Source organism: Leucopleurus acutus, assembly GCF_964270905.1.
Source record: "Leucopleurus acutus genome assembly, chromosome: X".
NCBI classification, from domain to species: domain Eukaryota; kingdom Metazoa; phylum Chordata; class Mammalia; order Artiodactyla; family Delphinidae; genus Leucopleurus; species Leucopleurus acutus.
In genome coordinates this window covers 31,569,068-31,589,256 of record NC_139148.1, presented here as the reverse complement: position 1 = coordinate 31,589,256, position 20,189 = coordinate 31,569,068, and the positions used below count along the sequence as shown (strand labels likewise).

The 20,189-nt window shown below is 37.1% G+C and overlaps 1 protein-coding gene across 1 annotated transcript in view; it reads right to left on the bottom strand.

Annotated features, from left to right (window-relative positions):
• Positions 1 to 20,189, bottom strand: part of CFAP47 (cilia and flagella associated protein 47) — a gene marked incomplete at both ends in the record, with an annotated part of 506,613 nt that overhangs the window by 182,476 nt on the left and 303,948 nt on the right. Inside the window, 3 exon segments of the mRNA XM_082864365.1 lie at positions 2,093 to 2,267; positions 8,299 to 8,525; positions 9,276 to 9,387. Of these exon segments, the coding sequence (XP_082720491.1) occupies positions 2,093 to 2,267; positions 8,299 to 8,525; positions 9,276 to 9,387 (514 nt within the window).

Here is a 20,189-nt window from a genome sequence, read left to right as displayed (position 1 = left end):
AATCCTAAAACTCATATGGAACCATAAGTGACCCAGGATCACCAAAGCAATCATGAAGAAAAAGTACAAAGCAGGAGGCACAACCCTCCTGGACTTCAGACAATACTACAAAGCTACAGTAATCAAAACAGCATGGTATTGGCACAAAAACAGACATACAGACCAATGGAACAGAATAGAGAACCCAGAAATAAACCCACACACCTACAGTCAATTAATCTTCGACAAAGTAGGCAAAAATATACAATGGAGAAAAGACAGTCTTTTCAGCAAGTGCTGTTGGGAAAGTTGGAGAGCCACATGTAAATCAATGAAGTTAGAACACACCTTCTCACCGTACATGAAAATACTCAAAATTGTTTAAAGACCTAAATATAAGACATGACACCATAAAACTCCTAGAAGAGAACATAGGCAAAACATTCTCTGACATAAATCATACCAATGTTTTCTTAGGTCAGTCTCCCAAGGCAATAGAAATAAAAACAAAAATAAACAAATGGGACCTAATCAAACTTACAAGCTTTTGCACATCAAAGGAAACCATAAGCAAAATGAAAAGACAATCTACAGAATGGGAGAAAATATCTGCAAATGATGTGACTGACAAGGGCTTAATATCCAAAATATACAAATAGCACACACAACTCAACAACAAAAAAACAAACAACCCTCTCCAAAAATGGGCAGAAGACCTGAATAGACATTTCTCCAAAGAAGACATACACATGGCCCACAGGCACATGAAAAGATGCTCAACATCGCTAATTATTAGAGAAATGCAAAACAAAACTACAATGAGGTACCACCTCATACCAGTCAGAATGCTCATCATTAAAAAGTCTACAAATAACAAATGCTGGAGAGGATGTGGACCAAAGGGAACCCTCTTACACTGTTGGTGGGAATGTAAGTTGGTGCAGCCACTGTGGAAAACATTATGGAGGTTCCTCAGAAAACTAAACATAGAATTACCATATGATCCAGTGATCCCACTCCTGGGCAAATATCCAGACAAAAGTATAATTCAAAAAGATACACGCACCCAATGTTCATAGCAGCATTATTCACAATAGCCAAGACATGGAAACAACCTAAATGTCCACTGACAGATGAATGGATAAAGATGTGCAACATATATACAATGGAATACTGCTCAGCCATAAAAAAGAATGAAATAATGCCATTTGCAGCAACATGGATGCAATTAGAGATTATCATACAAAGTGAATTAAGTCAGAAAGAGAAAGACAAACACCATATGATATCATTTATTTGCAGAATCTAAAATATGACACAAATGAACCTATCTATGAAACAGAAACAGAACCACAGACATAGAGAACAGACTGGTGGTTGCCAACAGGGAGGCGGATGGAGGAGAAATGGAATGGGAGGTTGGGGTCAGCAGACGTAAGCTTTTATATATAGAATGGATAAACAACATGGTCCTACTGTATAGCACAGAGAACTATATTCAATATCCTATGAAAAACCATAATGGGAAAGAATATAAAAGAATATTAAAAAAACATACACATACACACAATCACGTTGCTGTATAGCAGTAAGTAACACAAATACACAGAATAAAGGAGACCAAAAGTAGGTACTCAACTAAAAAAGGCCCTTGTCCAGATGAAAGATAAATTGCTCATAAATGGCTTTTTTCTCCTCTGATATGTTCTTGCCATCAATATCCCTCCTATCCTTTAGGACCAGCCTAAGTCTCAACTCCAGCGCAACTTTGTAACCAAGTTCCCTGTGAAAGCAAGAGCTCACCTTCTTCAAAGAGCACTTATTGTCTTAATCAGATAACCATTCTTTACCAAAGACAGGTTGGCAAATTTCAGTAAATTTCAGTACCAGTATTTGGCACCCAAATTCAGTACGTAATTTAAATTACTATGATGTAGTACATTGGTTATTTATAATGTAAAGTACCATTCAACAATTGGTATTTATGTAGCTGGACTATCTCTTCAATTATATTATGAACATCCTATTAGTTAACATAATCTCTTCTTTGTATTTTAGTATTGCAGGTACCTGAGACAGTGCTAGATATTGCAGTGTACACATTATTGGTTACCTGTTTTTTCTGCAGATTTAGTTCCCTGATATTGAATCAATTTAGCTTGAGTTTCCAGAATCCAAGGAATGCAGATTGTCTTGGGGATATCAAAATGTTCTGGAAGGCTCAGCTCTGTTTTGTATAAAATGGACTTTGGCTTCTTCAACTTTGAGATATTAAAGAGCATACAAATCTGCAAATAAATAGAAACTAAAATTGGAATGTAATCCTCTTATCCGTTGCCTCCAAAATAAACAAACAAAAAAGACCGCATTATGTACTTAGACTCCATATTTGGGTGAAAAAAATCCCTCAAGGGATTGAATTTGTTCATTTCTTTAGACATACTATTGTTTACTTGGTAGAGGACAACACTAACATGTTTCATAGACTCAAAAGAGTCATCCTTTATTGAGAGATGCTCAATGTCACCTGCTCTAATCCTTTCAGTGATGAGGAATTCATTGTCTCAGGAAGAAGTCATTCCACTAGTGAACAGTACTGAGAAAGCACTTCCCTCTGTGAGTCGAACCTGGTGTTCCTTAACATCTTCCCATCAGCTCTAGTTCTTATCAGCAGTACAGTTAGTCCCCTCTCTTTTGCTAATGACAATTTTGGGGAAAAAAATATGCATCTATAAAACTAGGTCCTATCCCTCCACAAACCTCCAAACATCCCTTTCAAATAGGTCTGATATTTTTAGTCCATTCAACCTTTACTTATATGATGTGGTTTACAACTTACCCCCATGCATATGCTTCTCTAGACACAATCTAGTTCAACACTGTCATTCCTAAAATGGGACCCTGAAGATAAACCCAGCTCCCTAAGTATGAACTAAGCAATGCAGAGCATAGAAGTAGGCAATCGTTTAGTTTTATCTGGACCTTCTACTGCTAAACACGTAGTAGAGCCTAAGGGTTAGACCAAGTCTTCTTGAAGCCAGACTGCCTGAATTTATACCCCAATTTTAAACAAGCCTGGCCAGGTTATTAACCAAAGCCACAAAGTCTTCATTTGGGAAACATGGGCAATAATAGTACACATTGCCTATCCCTGGTATATTTAAAGTATAAACAAATGCCAGGTCCTTGGAGCATATTTTAAGAATTCAATAAATGTTGGCTGTCATTATCATCACCATTGTTGTCCTTGTCATCAACATGATTGTAACCATGATATCATTACTCAGCAAAAATAAGTTTTAGTTCCTTTGGCAATTATCCCATTCACTAGTTCATTATCTACAAAATCCACAAGTTTTCTTTTTTCTTTTTTTCCTCACAAAGCCACATTTTCCACCTACTTTATTTCGGCAATTAAAATCATGTAAATGCAGAAAGGTAAATTAATTCATTTACCACTGTTTTGGCTTGGTTTATTTTTCTAGTTATCATGAAAAAATTATCTATTCATATAAGCAACTAGTTCTTTATCCCAAAGTGGATCATCTGCCTTCTATATCTGCAAGTCATTCAAAATAATATGTACGGGGCTTCCCTGGCGGCGCAGTGGTTAAAAATCCGCCTGCCAATGCAGGGGACACGGGTTCGAGCCCTGGTCAGGGAAGAGCCCACATGCTGCGGAGCAACTAAGCCCGTGGGCTACAACTACTGAGCCTACGCTCTAGAGCCCACGAGCTACAAGTACTGAAGCCCGCGCGCCTAGAGCCTGTGCTCCGCAACAAGGGAAGCCACCGCAATGAGAAGCCCACGCAGTGCAACGAAGACCCAAGGCAGTCAAAAATAAATAAATAAATGTATTTAAAATATATATATATGTACGGATACACACTCTCTTCTTGATCAAACTCTAGTCAGGCTCCTCCAAGCCATCTTCTCAACCAGGCCTCAACTTTAGCCTATAAATAATGCAGATTCTCAGCACTAATGATTTTGTCCACCCCTTTCCCTCACACACACACACTAAGAGACTTGAACAAGCACTAACAACGTTTCTAACAGCTCAAGGCCATATCCCTAGGACGACTCCAGTCCCCCTTAAGGTCCCTATCTGGGAAAGTTCAATGCTGCAAGGATAATTTACTGTTTGTTCCAGTCAAAATCTGGTGATAGGTAGATAGGCTCCTGAACCCCTCCTAGAGCAGTTACTTTAGAAAGCTTGCAATTATAACTCCCTTCTCTCTCCTTTTGAGATGTAAATCTACCACTCACAACTGTCTTCTTCTCAAGGACCTCAGAGCCCTCCCTTTGAAATGCAAAAATTCAAGGAGATAATGCTCCCAGCCAGGTAGGTACTTAGTTCTAACTTGCATCACTACCTCCCTCCTGTCACAAAGATTCCAGAAGTTTGTTTCTCTTTATACGCATCAATTAACAAGTCCAGATTGCTGTGACCAACTCCCTCCTGCTTCTTGTAAACTTCACTTCGATGACACTTCTCAGGCCCCAGCTTATTCTCTCTCCTGAGTTCAGCTCATACTGGATCCTCCTCCCTGATGCAACAGTTACTGAATAAAGTCTATGCTTGTTTTAACTAGTGTCTGGCTTTGTTTATCTTTGACAGTATCGACAGGTACTTATTTCACGATTTGAAGTGCACTTAAATTATACAAATACAAAAACCTTTTCTCTACTCTACTGAATCCTCACCAAGGGGATCTTTTAGATTTCCTTTTTAAAAATGTCAAATTTCAAAATTTCAATGAGTTTCCTCACCATTTATCCCAGAGTACAAAGCATGGCTTTTAAAACATAAAATTGAGGAAGTTAGTAGAAAACATAAGGAAACTCCCTTGCAAGCTCTGAATCTTCCTACTACCAATGAGTATATCACTAGAGTTAGTTTATTAATGGCCAGGAGAATATGAATTCAATACATGAGCGCTAAGTGTAAAGTGCCAGATATTCATGCTCCTGACAAAAGATCCTGTCTCTCAAAGTATATAAAGTAGATACATCATAATGCTATTACCTTACAAATATTTCAACAATTCAAATTGCACATGGCTGTATAATAAAAAATTAGACATGTCACTTTTCTTTGGTGGAAAAGTAATTACATTTATTCAATTAGATTTTGCTCTAAACAGATTTATTTCAAGGATAATTTTAGATTTTATTTGTTATATAGTTATTTTATGCTATAACAGAGAATTCTAGACTTTCATTTATTCCATTATACAATTTCATGGCAGTAAACTAAGAAATGAACATATGATCTGGAGGCTATGCAGGGCAAGAAAAAGAGTAATGGACTCTGGGAGGTAAAAACCTAGGCCCATTTCTAATCTGTCACAAATCAGTGGTGTCACCTTGGGCTAATATCTTACTATTTTGGGGTCTTGGTTAATAGGTCTGTAAAAGTAAGAGGTTGTACTATGTGTCTCTGAGTGTTCAGCATTATTTATTTTCCAGCTTTAAAATACAATAATGTCTCTACCCTGATCTAGGCTGTAATCTCTGCCCTGTCAGTGAGGGCAACTTAGGTCTTTTTATGCCTCAGTCATTCCACTTGTTTTGTATTACAAGTGTAATCCTATCTTCTCTCCACTTCTCCATAGGGTCATGGAAATAATCTGAAAAGTGTACATAAAAGTATTTGGGGGAAAAAAGGTGTCAAGGAGAGAGAACTTTTAAAATCAATTCTGTTTACTGTTCTGCTGTATTAGCATTATTATTATATTTCAACAGTGCAGTGATAATTGCACTTGAAAAGAAAACTCTATGACTACATGTATATCAACAGAATAAGATGTGCCTATACGTTCTGATTTGGTGTAGCTGATTTTCTTAGACTGGCATATTCAACACTTCTGTAGTTATTTTTTGCCTTTAGAGAGTTTTTGCCGAAATAAAAAAAAAATCATGATATTTGTAGACTTCAAAGAAAACTGTAATCTTCAAGTGAAAAAAACTTCTCATTTTAAATTTACAGACTGCTTAAAATATTTAAATTTTAAAGAAGTCAAGATTTAATCATAAATAATAATAATTATTACTATTTCCACCAACAATTTTGGAGAAGTGGAGACATACATATACCCATCCTGCAAAGGTGGGAGGGAAATAAGGATAAGTAAACAGCAAGATGACTTTGTGAAAAATCAGGCTATGAGGCAACCTGGATTGACATCAGCCTATACAACGAAGACTACAGGTTTAAAGTACCATTTGTTTGTCAGGTACATGTTCAATCCAATTAAACAATGACAGCACTTCTCATGCACAAGACACTGAGGGATAGACAAAAAAACACATGACAAAAGTTTTTAGATTTCTAGGAATTCACAATCTGATGGGGAAAATAGGTAAATTAAAAAAATTAAAAAAAATCATATACAAAACATAATTTGATAAATGCAATAAGAAACAAAAAGTGTGCTGGGTTCCAGGGAGAAAGTTAAAGAAGAGGGAGAAAGATAGAAACTATATACATGCATAAATAATAGAAAAGGGATCCACAGACAAAATCCATCTCCCTCAAGCATTTTTTCATTTACATAAAATTTTCGACAAGAGGTATGAATGAAGACAATTTAAAAGAAAAGAGAGAGAGAAAGAGAGAGGGAGAGAGCACTATAATAGGCATGAATTTTGAAAAAAGCCAGCTATTGAACATTTTTATTGTAATAGTGCACTGAAAGTTGAACACAAACCTTCCCAAATGCACTGCTCTATAGCAGAAGTAAGCATTTTGGTATGAGCTGAAGAGAGAGCCATTGGCTTCTTAGATGCACAGTGTGTACAGGTCAGTCTGGAGGATATCAGAGCCTTGGGCCTTGATATTTTTGACCTTATCAGAACTTAAAAATCCAGGTCATCCATAAAATAACAGCACAAATTGTTAGAAATTGGTGCTTAGACTATATTCATTCTAGCATTCCGACAAATAAAAAAATAAATCACCCCTACAATGCCAAGGGTTTTGTTGTAACCTATGTAAATCAAGACTAACATTAAACGAGCAGGATTCTAAAAATTACTATTTATTCCTTCAGTGAACAAAGATTTAGTGACTACCTTTGGTACAGTGCACACTTTTCTAGGCACTGGTGATATGAGAGTTAACTAAACAAATATCTTCTCACAAATTCCCTTGCTGGAGATAAAGAGTAAACACATAAATATACTACTCTCAGATGGTAAATGCTACCGACAGAGAAAACTGAAAGAAGTTTAGGGTTTGGAAAGTGGCTGGCGGAAGTAAGGGATTCTTTTAAAAATGCAAGCTGGTAAAGCAGAAGCTCAGCAGTAGCATTCCAGCAGACCTGAAGTAACTGAGGGACGCAGCCTCTCACGCCCAGAGAAAAGCAACAAAGGACAGACGTGCACAGGCCGCAGGGAGCAGGCCTTCTTCGGGCGCTGGAAGAACAGCAAAAAGGCCTGTACACAGGGAGGACAGGAGTGAATGGGCTCCAGTGGAGATGCTGAGGTCAGGAAAGGGGATGGGCCTGACCAGGACGGTCATGAAGACCACCGTAAAGATGTTGGTTTTCATTCTGACGCAAGCTAGAAAAGCCAGGGGAGCAAAGGAGCAAAGTGTGCAGGTTTCCATTTTAGAAGAATCGCTTTTGTGGCTCTGTGGCGACTCGACTGTACCTTATTTCAATTATAAGATAGAGTTCAAGCTGTAATACAGTAGAGTCTACAGTAACAGTAACAACAACAACAACAATGCCATACATCTAGAGAGCACTAATTATATACTAGGTACTACGCTAAGCATTTTATATAATTATCTCACTTAGTTTTCATTAATGACCATTATCTCCTTATTACAAATGTAAAAATCAAGGCTGGAGGAATTTTAAGTTACCAGCTCACAGTCACACAGCTGGACAGTGTTAGAGTCTGGATTCTCAGCCTGGTAATCTGACCCCAGAAATGATCCTCTCTGGATGAACAACAGAATATCCTGGACAACTTGTAGAATATGTCCCCACTCACCCCCTTCCAGAGACTGATACTGAATTGTTCTGGTGGGGCCTGAGCACTGGGATCAGTTCTCCAGGGCATCCCAATGTAGAGGCAGAATTGAGAACTACTGTGAAATATCAACCATACTGTAATGCCTAAAATTACCTAGCAGAACAATTTGTTTCAGATTTATTATTTAATGAGGTAAAAAAGAAAAAAGCTACTGAGCTGTCCTTCTGAGGAAAAGCAGCTTTCATCATTTTTATATGTAAAAACATTGTTATGATCTCTGTACATTTTTAAAGAGAGACTAATTTCAGCACATCCTCTGTCCTCCATTCCCACCTCGATCTTGGTCAGCCCCAGGAGGGTGATGGCCAAGCGGATGCTACTGCTCTCCAGAGTGCCCGTGATCAACCTTCTCTCATACTCTATCTTCGACATCTGCTGCTGTGCTGCAAAAGCCAAGGCCTTCTCCTTGGCTTCATTAGTCAGTGGCAATTTAAGGTCCACATCCAGGATTTGACGGAGCTTACATTTCAAATACAGAACTGGATCTTCCTTATTAAGCACTAGGGGAAGCAAAAATATTCATGATTGCAATGATCAGTTACACCCTTAACGTTGTTATCCAGGATGGACTTGGGAGGTCTGAAATATAACACTGCAGTTATGGCCTTTATTAACCAGAGTAGAAAGAAATAGGCAACACATCTCTAGTAGTCCTAATTCAGTAATTCAAGAGTAAGTCTTCAGGAATTAAAGATATTTTTCTCTACAAAGAGTTCTAGTCAAGTGGTTCTTTCATAGAAATATCATCAACTTGCTAAAAAATTCAGTGGCCATTGTGCTCCTATCAGTGGTTAGAAGGTAGGAGGAACAGAAAGAAATGTAAAGAAAGACACCTCTCAAGGACGGGCAAGAATTGCCATTTTCTTTCAGTAATAACCTTACACTTTAAACTAGGACACTGGGTAGAAGTACAGGTTATATTATAGTATATAGAATTTGACATTGTAGTTATTTCCAAGTTACTTGGAAAATGGAAAATTTTGCTGAGTAAATATTTTGAATGCCAAATTATAATATTTACCTGAAGACTAAAAGAAATAAAGATTTAAAAAAGAATCACCATCGACATTTTCTTAATTGTTAAAATGGTACTCTATTCCATGTACGCTGACATAATAAAGTTAAAAGGGAGCCTTCAGAAATGTAATCATATATTGGAAAAATGTGCTGTGAGGGTGCTTAGGTGACTATATGAGGAATGGTACCATCCTTCAACATTAGAAATGAAATAAAATGTACAGATACTCTACCTTCTTCTGGAGAACTGCTATGGTCAAGCGGAGTTGAAGAATCCATTGGAAAGAATCTGGAAGGCAAGGGGATCATACCTCCTCCTTCCAAAGCATATATTAATTCTCCAATCTAAAACACAACCACACAATAATATTAAATTTTAAAAGTTCAGAAAAAGATTAGGATAAATCTTTCACCTATGAGAAAAATCTTTGTACTATAAAAACATGTATTGTGCATTACTAAGCAACATAGGCCCTAAATGGGTGGAGAAAGGTAAGGATGAAATACAGCCCTACCATAGTATGAGGGAAACTTTGCACGCAACTAGAACAGAGATGGATTGAGAAGGTCTCAGGGCGGCACTGACAGCAGCTGATCGTTATAGGTACAAATATCCTTGGAAGACTGTTAGCTTAAAACAAATGAATTCAAGCAAATGAGAAAATTTTTTCCTTCATTCTGTGATTTATTGTTGGAAGGGAGTGACATCATTTTTGCAGGGTGTCTGAGTCCCTAAGAGTCTATATTTTAAAGTGGGGGGTTTCAAAATGTGCATGTGAGGGTCTGAAGATCTTTTAGAATAAGTGATTAGGCAAGAAGTACAAAAGATTAAACAGCATGAAAATAAAAGTGGGAACAATGCAAGGGCAACAACATGATATAGGGAAAGACCAACAGAGGTGGACAAGCCTGGTTTTAATTCTGGCACTGGCACTTACTACCTACTAATAAGCCTCAGGCAAGTTTACTGAATCTCTGAGTTCCAGTTTCTTCCTCTATAAAATGGGATGAACAACACTTTTATGTTAGGAACCCAGAGAGTAAATGAAAAATGAGAGGGAGAAAGTCACAAAAGACACATCATACAATCACAATGGATAAATATCATCTAGATCTTGATTCTTCAGTGCAGCAGACTATGCTATCCCAAAACATGACTGTAGGAGTTCACGATGTGCCACAACAAAATATGCTGCTTTGGTATATTGATTCTTTTGAGCTGTAGGCACCTGAAAAACAGGGAGAGCTTTCTATGAACTTCCCTTACCTGCCTAAGACAGATACTCCAAAAGGAACTCGATTGTTGTAAATCCCCTCCCTGAGAGTTTCATCAACTAGGGAATATTGACTCTTGTCACACGAAGAGACTAGAAGTTGACACCACAACCAAACGTTGTCACAAACTATCATATCTTTCATCTACTCTTCTAAGGGCCTATTCATTTTTCCTAAAAATCATTTACTTTCCTCTAAGTGGCTGACATCCCTCCCTCCCCTTTCCTTATTAAGATGGTATTTAAGCCTGAATTCTAAGCCACCTCAAGGAATTAACTCCTTTTTCCTTGGGTATCTCCCATGTATATATGAGGTATACATGTTAATACACTTCTGTTTTTCTCTTGTTAATCTGTCTTTTATTACAGGGGTCTTAGTCAAGAAGAACTCAGAGGAGTAGAGGGAAGATTATTTTTCCTCCCCTGTATTTCAAACAAAGAAACTTAAAATGAAATGATAAAAACAAACAAACAAACATAAAAACAATAATGAGACAATCAGGGAAATACGAAGAATGCCTTGATTTTTGATGCTATTTAAAAAAATACGATATTTTTTAGTAGTAATGGTATCATGGTTATGTCAAAAAAACAAAACAAAACAAAAAACAAACCCAGAGTCTTTTTGTTGTAGAGACACTTCCTGAATTATTTGTGGACAAAATGATGTGATGACTGGGATTTGCTTCATGAAACTTGCTTGGCAATGCACTGTTGAAACTGAGCAAAGGATACAGGGGGTGATATACTACAGTTTTATTTCTACAATTCTGTGTATTTTATATGTTCCATAATACAGTCTTTTCTTTGTTTCTTTTTCTTTTTTTAAATTGAGGTATATTTGCTTTATAATATTAATATAAGTTTCAGGTGTACAACACAGTGATTCACAATTTTTAAAGGTTATACTCCATTTATAATTATTATAAAATATTGGCTCTAGTCCTTGTGTAGTATAATATATCCTTGTAGCTTATTTATTTTATACATAGTAGTTTGTGCCTCTTAATTGCCTACCCCTATATTGCCCCTTCCCCTTCTCTCTTCCCACTGGTAACCACTAGTTTGCTCTTCATATCTGTAAGTCTGTTTCTTTTTGTTATATTCATTCATTTGTTGTATTTTTTAGATTCCACATACAAGTGATATCATACAGTATTTATCTTTCTCTGTCTGAAAGCCTTTTTTTTAATGCTGATATTTTAAGAAGTAGAATGATAGTAAAGATGTGGTGAGGACTACAGGAGGTCATGCAACAACTGTTGCCATTTCACTTGTTATCTAAGATATTACAATTGTTTGGTATATTTTTATCATGTGATTAGTTTACTTTTATATCATTTACACATACGTTACTTGTTCAAACACAACTTTAGAATAATCTCTAACCCTTTGCCTGGCACGTACCAGGCACTTATGAGATCCATTTAAATGGAGTGAGAGCAGGCTTCCCAAATTTCACGTGCATGTCAATCACCTGAGGGTTTAAAATAAAACTTAAATTAAGAAAAAAACAAAAAAAAGATCTAGGGTGGAGCCAAGACTTGAGAGGATGAGTGAAAACATGGACTGACAAATTTAGGTTTAAGCCACACAATGGATAATCTTGTACCAGAATGGGCTTGTGACAGGCATGCAACTAACTACCAGGCAAGCAAAAGGAAACCTAACTTCGAAGCTGGGATTGTAACTAGTTTGAACTGTTGCACAGTCTTAAAATAATCTCAACTGTATGTTTGAGAGACTATTCCAAAGATATCTTTGAACAAGCAATACACACATAAATGATATAAAAGTAAACTGATCACATAATAAAAATATACCAAAATGTTATAAATATCTTTGATAACAAGTGAAGTAAAAATCTGGAAACAATATAAGAATGAACAATTTCTGATTGTGAGGATGACTTATTTACAGCTTCATTATCCCTCCCCAAATGAGATTTGTTTATAATAAAATTAATTTTGTCTTCTACTTTCATGATAATGTTCAATACAATTTTATTAATTACAATCCACAATTATCTTTAGTTCCTGCTGAAAAATGGAATATGGAAAACTTTGAATGTTTTAAATTGCTTAGCATTTAAATCTGTGCACTCCTAGTAATAAATAGTATGTTATATATAATTTTCATAGAGTAATTTTTACTAAGCAGCCATGTACTTTTCAAACATAAATGCAAGCTAGCAATCTGAAATGTGTTTACTGTGTATGTGTGTGTTTTACTACATACAACTGAATGATCGATACTAACGTTATAAAATGTTCAGATCCCGCAAGCTGCACAGTGCGGCCAAAAAAATTTTTTCTCAATGATAATTGGAGTGCAAATGTATCAGTTCACCAGAGACTGGAGAAAACAATATGTTAATATTTTACTTTTAATTTTTTTCTCATGTTTATTTTTATCTAAAAATCAGTTGTTTTACCCAAAGTGTAGTTGACAGAAGACATTTTCACATGTTGAGGTATGAGGAAATCATTCTGGCTTATATATGATTTGGCTCAAACTTTATGCTAACTGGAATAGCCTGTCTTATGGCCTGTGAAACACGAATTTTACATCTGCCTTAACGACTAAAGAAAAGAATAAAAATCATTGGAGTAATTGTGGTTCAGGCATTCAAAATGGATGCGGGTGGCTATTGCAGATGTAGTTTCAGACACATTCCTGCATCACTGAGAAACTGACCTTTCTGAACTGTTTCAAACTTAAGGACACCGCTAGCCATTCTCAAAACAATACCTGCTAGCAGCTGCCAGATGCAACCTTATGATCTCAAGGTCTCCTCTTGTAACTGTGAAAACACTTCAGAGTCCAAACCAATCCTTGCTTAACAACATTCTTACTTCTTGCCAGCTCCAATACTAATTCTTGACAATCAACTTATGTAACTTTTTCATTTTTGCCTGTATTAGCCTCCCACATTTTGTAGTATGGGAGAACACAATTCAAGTGCCTCTTGAATCTGTGTCCCAGGCTACAGTCCCCAGTTTAGCTCAAATAAAACTCTTTTCCTTTCCTATTATAGATTGTTAATTGATGATTTGTGTCGACATAGTCTTCGTAAGAAATTAGACTTGGTAAGTATAGAATTATAATAATTGCTTTTTTTTTTTTTTTTTTTTTTTGGCAGTACGCGGGCCTAACACTGTTGTGGCCTCTCCCGTTGCACGGCACAGGCTCCGGACGCGCAGGCTCAGCGGCCATGGCTCACCGGCCCAGTCATTCCGCAGCATGTGGGATCTTCCCGGACCGGGGCACAAACCCGTGTCCCCTGCACTGGCAGGCAGATTCTCAACCACTGTGCCACCAGGGAAGCCCATAATTGCATTTTTTTTAATGTGTACCTGAATGAAACCAGATCTATATAGCTTGTCTACTCCACAAAAATGAATACCAATTCACAGGATTTAATACAAAAGGAGTAAACTGTTATTTTCCAGAATATTTTTATAAAATGTAAATTATAAACAGCTTCCTAGCCATTGATTAGCCACTTGAAATGTCAGTTACTAAGACTCCATTCAATTCAGCTCTACATGTTAAACAGAAAATATGTTATCATTTCTCAAAACAGTATGCCTAACTTGTTCACTTTCAAAGTTCTTTTTTATTAAAAAGAAACAATTTAATTGAATATAATGCCTGTTCCAGCAAATTATTTAGGGAAGTCATTTGTAGTATCACTTAATTATTTCCCTCCACTTTTTTGAAATAAAATCAGACCAGGAAAGAATACAAATGCAATAAAGAACTCTTTTAAAGTGGAGATGCACTTTTCATTTCAAGTCTAGAGGCAGAGACAAGGATACTGACAGTATGCGTCAGTACCTATTATCTGATGCATAATAGGTACTTGTCAATGTGAGCTATTCTAAGAGTCACCTATTAAATTTCCTTTCTGCTCTTAATTTCATATTTTACAGTCGGCAGGTTTACTTGAATTTATATTTTCCAGAAAGATGCCAATGCCCATTATCAACTGTAAGAAAGCCTCACAAAAGATATTTTGTTCTTCCTGTGTATCTAGTTAAATGCAGTCCTCAAACAATAAAGTTCATGCAACTTTAACACCCCGCTTACACCAATGGACAGATCATCCAAAATGAAAATAAATAAGGAAATACAAGCTTTAAGTGATACATAAACCAAGACGGACTTAATTGATATTTATAGGACATTCCATCCCAAAACAACAGAATACACATTTTTCTCCAGTGCTCATGGAACATTCTCCAGGATAGATCATATCTTGGGTCACAAATAAAGCCTTGGTAAATTTAAAAAATCGAAATTGTATCAAGTATCTTTTCCGACCACAATGCTATGAGACTAGATATCAATTACAGGAAAAGATCTGTAAAAAATACAAACACAGGGAGGCTAAACAATACACTACTTAATAACGAAGTGATCACTGAAGAAATCAAAGAGGAAATTAAAAAGTACCTAGAAATAAATGACAATGGAGACACAACGACCCAAAATCTATGGGACGCAGCAAAAGCAGTTCTAAGAGGGAAGTTTATAGCAATACAATCCTACCTTAAGAAACAGGAAACATCTCAAATAAACAACCTAACCTTGCACCTAAAGCAATTAGAGAAAGAAGAACAAAAAAACCCCAAAGCCAGCAGAAGGAAAGAAATCATAAAAATCAGATCAGAAATAAATGAAAAAGAAATGAAGGAAACAATAGCAAAGATCAATAAAATTAAAAGTTGGTTCCTTGAGAAGATAAACAAAATTGATAAACCATTAGCGAGACTCATCAGGAGAAAAAGGGAGTAGACTCAAATCAATAGAATTAGAAATGAATAAGGAGAAGTAACACCCGACACTGCAGAAATAAAAGAGATCATGAGAGATTACTACAAGCAACTCTATGCCAATAAGATGGACAACCTGGAAGAAATGGACAAATTCTTAGAAATGCACAACCTGCCAAGACTGAATCAGGAAGAAATAGAAAATATGAACACACCAATCACAAGCACTGAAATTGAAACTGTGATTAAAAATCTTCCAACAAACCAAAGCCCAGGACCAGATGGCTTCACAGGTGAATTGTATCATACATTTAGAGAAGAGCTAACAGCTATCCTTCTCAAACCCTTCCAACATATAGCAGAGGGAGGAACACTCCCAAACTCATTCTACGAGGCCACCATCACCCTGATACCAAAACCAGACAAGGATGTCACAAAGAAAGAAAACTACAGGCCAATATCACTGACGAACATAGATGCAAAAATCCTCAACAAAATACTAGCAAACAGAATCCAACAGCACATTAAATGGATCATACACCATGATCAAGTGGGGTTTATTCCAGGCATGCAAGGATTCTTCAATATATGCAAATCAGGGCTTTCCTGGTGGCACAGTGGTTGAGAGTCCGCCTGTTGATGCAGGGGACACGGGTTCGTGCCCTGGTCCGGGAAGATCCCACATGCCGCGGAGCGGCTGGGCCCGTGAGCCATGGCCACTGAGCCTGCACGTCCGGAGCCTGTGCTCTGCAACGGGAGAGGCCACAACAGTGAGAGGCCCGGCGTACCGCAAAAAAAAGAAAAAAAAACGCAAATCAATCAACGTGATACACCATATTAACAAACTGAAGGAGAAAAACCATATGATCATCTCAATAGATGCAGAGAAAGCTTTCAACAAAATTCAACACCCATTTATGATAAAAACCCTGCAGAAAGTAGGCATAGAGGGAACTTTCCTCAACATAATAAAGGCCATATATGACAAACCTACAACCAACATCGTCCTCAATGGTGAAAAACTGAAAGCATTTCCACTAAGATCAGGAACAAGACAAGGTTGCCCACTCTCACCACTCTTATTCAACATAGTTTTGCAAGTTTTAGCCACAGCAATCAGAGAAGAAAAGGAAATAAAACGAATCCGAATCGGAAAAGAAGAAGTAAAGCTGTCCCTGTTGGCAGATGACAAGATACTATACACAGAGAATCCTAAAGATGCTACCAGAAAACTGCTACAGCTAATCAATGAATTTGGTAAAGTGAAAGGATACAAAATTAATGCACAGAAATCTCTGGCATTCCTATACACTAATGATGAAAAATCTGAAAGTGAAATCAAGAAAACACTCCCATTTACCATTGCAACAAAAAGAATAAAATATCTAGGAATAAACCTACCTAGGGACACAAAAGACCTGTATGCAGAAAATTATAAGACACTGATGAAAGAAATTAAAGATGATACAAATAGATGGAGAGATATAACATATTTTTGGATTGGAAGAATCAACATTGTGAAAATGACTCCACTATCCAAAGCAATCTACAGATTCAATGCAATTGCTATCAAACTACCACTGGCATTTTTAACAGAACTAGAACAAAAAATTTCCCAATTTGTATGGAAACACAAAAGACCCTGAATAGCCAAAGCAATCTTGAGAACGAAAAATGGAGCTGGAGGAATCAGGCTCCCTGACTTCAGACTATACTACAAGGCTACAGTAATCAAGACAGTATGGTACTGGCACAAAAACAGAAAGATAGATCAATGGAACAGGATAGAAAGCCCAGAGATAAACCCACGCACATATGGTCACCTTATCTTTGATAAAGGAGGCAGGAACGTACAGTGGAGAAAGGACAGCCTCATCAATAAGCGGTGCTGGGAAAACTGGACAGGTACATGTGAAAGTATGAGATTAGATCACTCCCTAACACCAAACACAAAAATAAGCTCAAAATGGATTAAAGACCTAAATGTAAGGCCAGAAACTATCAACCTCTTAGAGGAAAACATAGGCAGGACACTCTATGACCTAAATCACAGCAGGATCCTTTTTGACCCACCTCCTAGAGAAATGGAAATAAAACCAAAAATAAACAAATGGGACCTAATGAAACTTCAAGGCTTTTGCACAGCAAAGGAAACCATAAATAAGACCAAAAGACAACCCTCACAATGGGAGAAAATATTTGCAAATGAAGCAACTGACAAAGGATTAATCTCCAAAATTAATAAGCACCTCATGCAGCTTAATAACAAAAAAACAAACAACCCAATCCCAAAATGGGCAAAAGACCTAAACAGACATTTCTCCAAAGAAGATATACAGACGGCCAACAAACACATGAAAGAATGCTCAACATCACTAATCATTAGAGAAATGCAAATCAAAACTACAATGAGATATCATCTCACACCAGTCAGAATGGCCATCATCAAAAAATCTAGAAACAATAAATGCTGGAGAGGGTGTGGAGAAAAGGGAACACTCTTGCACTGTTGGTGATACAGCCACCGTGGAGAACAGTATGGAGGTTCCTTAAAAAACTACAAATAGAACTACCATATGACCCACCATCCCACTACTGGGCATATACCCTGAGAAAACCATAATTCAAAAAGAGTCATGTACCAAAATGTTCATTGCAGCTCTATTTGCAGTAGCCCGGAGATGGAAACAACCTAAGTGTCCATCATCGGATGAATGGATAAAGAAGATGTGGCACATATATACAATGGAATATTACTCAGCCATAAAAAGAAACGAAATTGAGCTATTTGTAATGAGGTGGATAGACCCAGAGTCTGTCATACAGAGTGAAGTAAGTCAGAAAGAGAGAGACAAATACCGTATGCTAACACATATATATGGAATTTAAGAAAAAAAATGTCATGAAGAACCTAGGGGTAAGACAGGAATAAAGACACAGACCTACTAGAGAATGGACTTGAGGATATGGGGAGGGGGAAGGGTAAGCTGTGACAAAGCGAGAGAGAGGCATGGACATATATACACTACCAAACGTAAGGTAGATAGCTAGTGGGAAGCAGCCCCATAGCACAGGGAGATCAGCTTGGTGCTTTGTGATCGCCTGGAGGGGTGGGATAGGGAGGTTGAGAGGGAGGGAGATGCAAGAGGGAAGAGATATGGGAACATATGTATATATATAACTGATTCATTTTGTTGTAAAGCAGAAACTAACACACCATTGTAAAGCAATTATACTCCAATAAATATGTTAAAAGAAAAATACTACTTTTCATAGAATGATGGAGGTTGAAGATTCAGTGAGGGTGAGAAGAAGGCATATGAAAAGATTTATATGCTTGCACTAAAAATTTCAACTTTTTAAACACAGTTTTAACACGCTGTTAATTTCAAGCCCGAGAGATTATTCCACAGACATTTTGAGGAGGCAACATATATTTAAATGGCATAAAATATGAACTGATTGATAAAAACACATGGTATATTGTAGGAAAACATCTCTCAAATAAACAGGAAGCTGGGCCTAGACTCTAGAAGCTACTGTGGCAATGAGATTAACAATCTCTCTTTGCCTTTATCACCATATTTTTCAGAAGTTTCTATTCCAATTTTTTTGCCACCAATTTGCTCTGCAAGTATTGATAAATGAAAATTTGCTTTCCCTTCAAGCGTGAACATCACTGAAACTGCCATTAAGATTGATCTTTATAACAATATTCTTCACAGTTCTCTCTTGTCCCCTTCTTCTTTCCCCCAAATCCGACATCATCACCTCTTCTTCCCCCATTACTTCTCACATCCTTTTCTCTATTTGACTGCTGGTAAGTGAAAAGCAGAGGGCAGTAGAAAATGGAGGTGTGTGGAGTAGTGTAATAGACTGCAGGAGTCTCCTAGCCAGTCTCTCGGTCTCCAGTTTCTGTCTCCAACTCTTAATTTACTCTCTGTTTTGGCTCCAGAGATGCTTTCTAAAACAAAACGAAATCAGATCACGCCTATGCTCAAAACCTTCTATTGGGTTCCCGCTTTCAATAATAATAATAATATTAATAAATTAAGTTATTCAACTTAAAATTCATTGCCCTCCTCATTATCAGTCTGACTTACCCATCCAATCCATTTTCTGTCATTTCCAACATTCCATGCTCAGAATTGGCAATTCAAGTATTCATGAAATTTCACGCTTAGTTCTTTTACCTAATGTTCTTAGAATCTTCTCCTGAGCACACTTCTCTCCCCAAACTCTGTTTATTGGCAAATTTCTACTCACCCTTCTTAACCAAACACCTCAATTAATCAATTATCCCTGCCTCTGCTATGCATTCTTCCCCCTATTCTAGAAATGGTCACAATCTATATTATAGAAATGAGTGGACATATTCCAGGACACCACGCACACAAGAAAAGAGTATATCTTGCAGGGGCATCTTGTTGAGGGCAAGGTCGTCCCAGCATAAGGCTGCATCCATTGAAGGAAGGAATGCATTTTTCTAATTCTCATGAATGTGCCATATGTTCAGCAAGCATTTTTTGTAAACCTGGAGGGAGCACCTACTTCGAATTAACACAAAGTTTCTGTGTGAGCTGGGCCAGCCTTGTGCAAGTTTGTTTTCTCCACTGGAATGTAAGTCCCTTGAGTTGTGTTCTTGCCTTTTCTGTGTGTTCACTCTCTCCATACCTAGAAAATTGACTTTATACAGTTGGTGAATTAAACTGTGTTGGGCAGAGTGAACTGAATGATAAAACGAAATTACTGAGAAAATAGCTTGAGGGTGTCATATTTTAACTTACAATAAGGGTGTCAAATTTTAACTTACAATAAGCCATACTCCATATTCTACAGTTTCCTTCAAGAACGAGAGGGTTCCAAACCTGCAACTATCAGATAAATAAGTTCGAGAGATCTAATGCATAGCACAGTAATTATAGTCAAAATTAGTATTTTATAAACTTCAAAGTTGCTAAGACACTAGATCTTAGTTGTTCTCAACACGAAAAAGAAACAATAATTGTGTGATGTGATAAAGGCATTAGCTAACGTGACTGTGGTAATCATATTGCCATACAGAAATGTATCAAACCAACATGGTGTACACCTC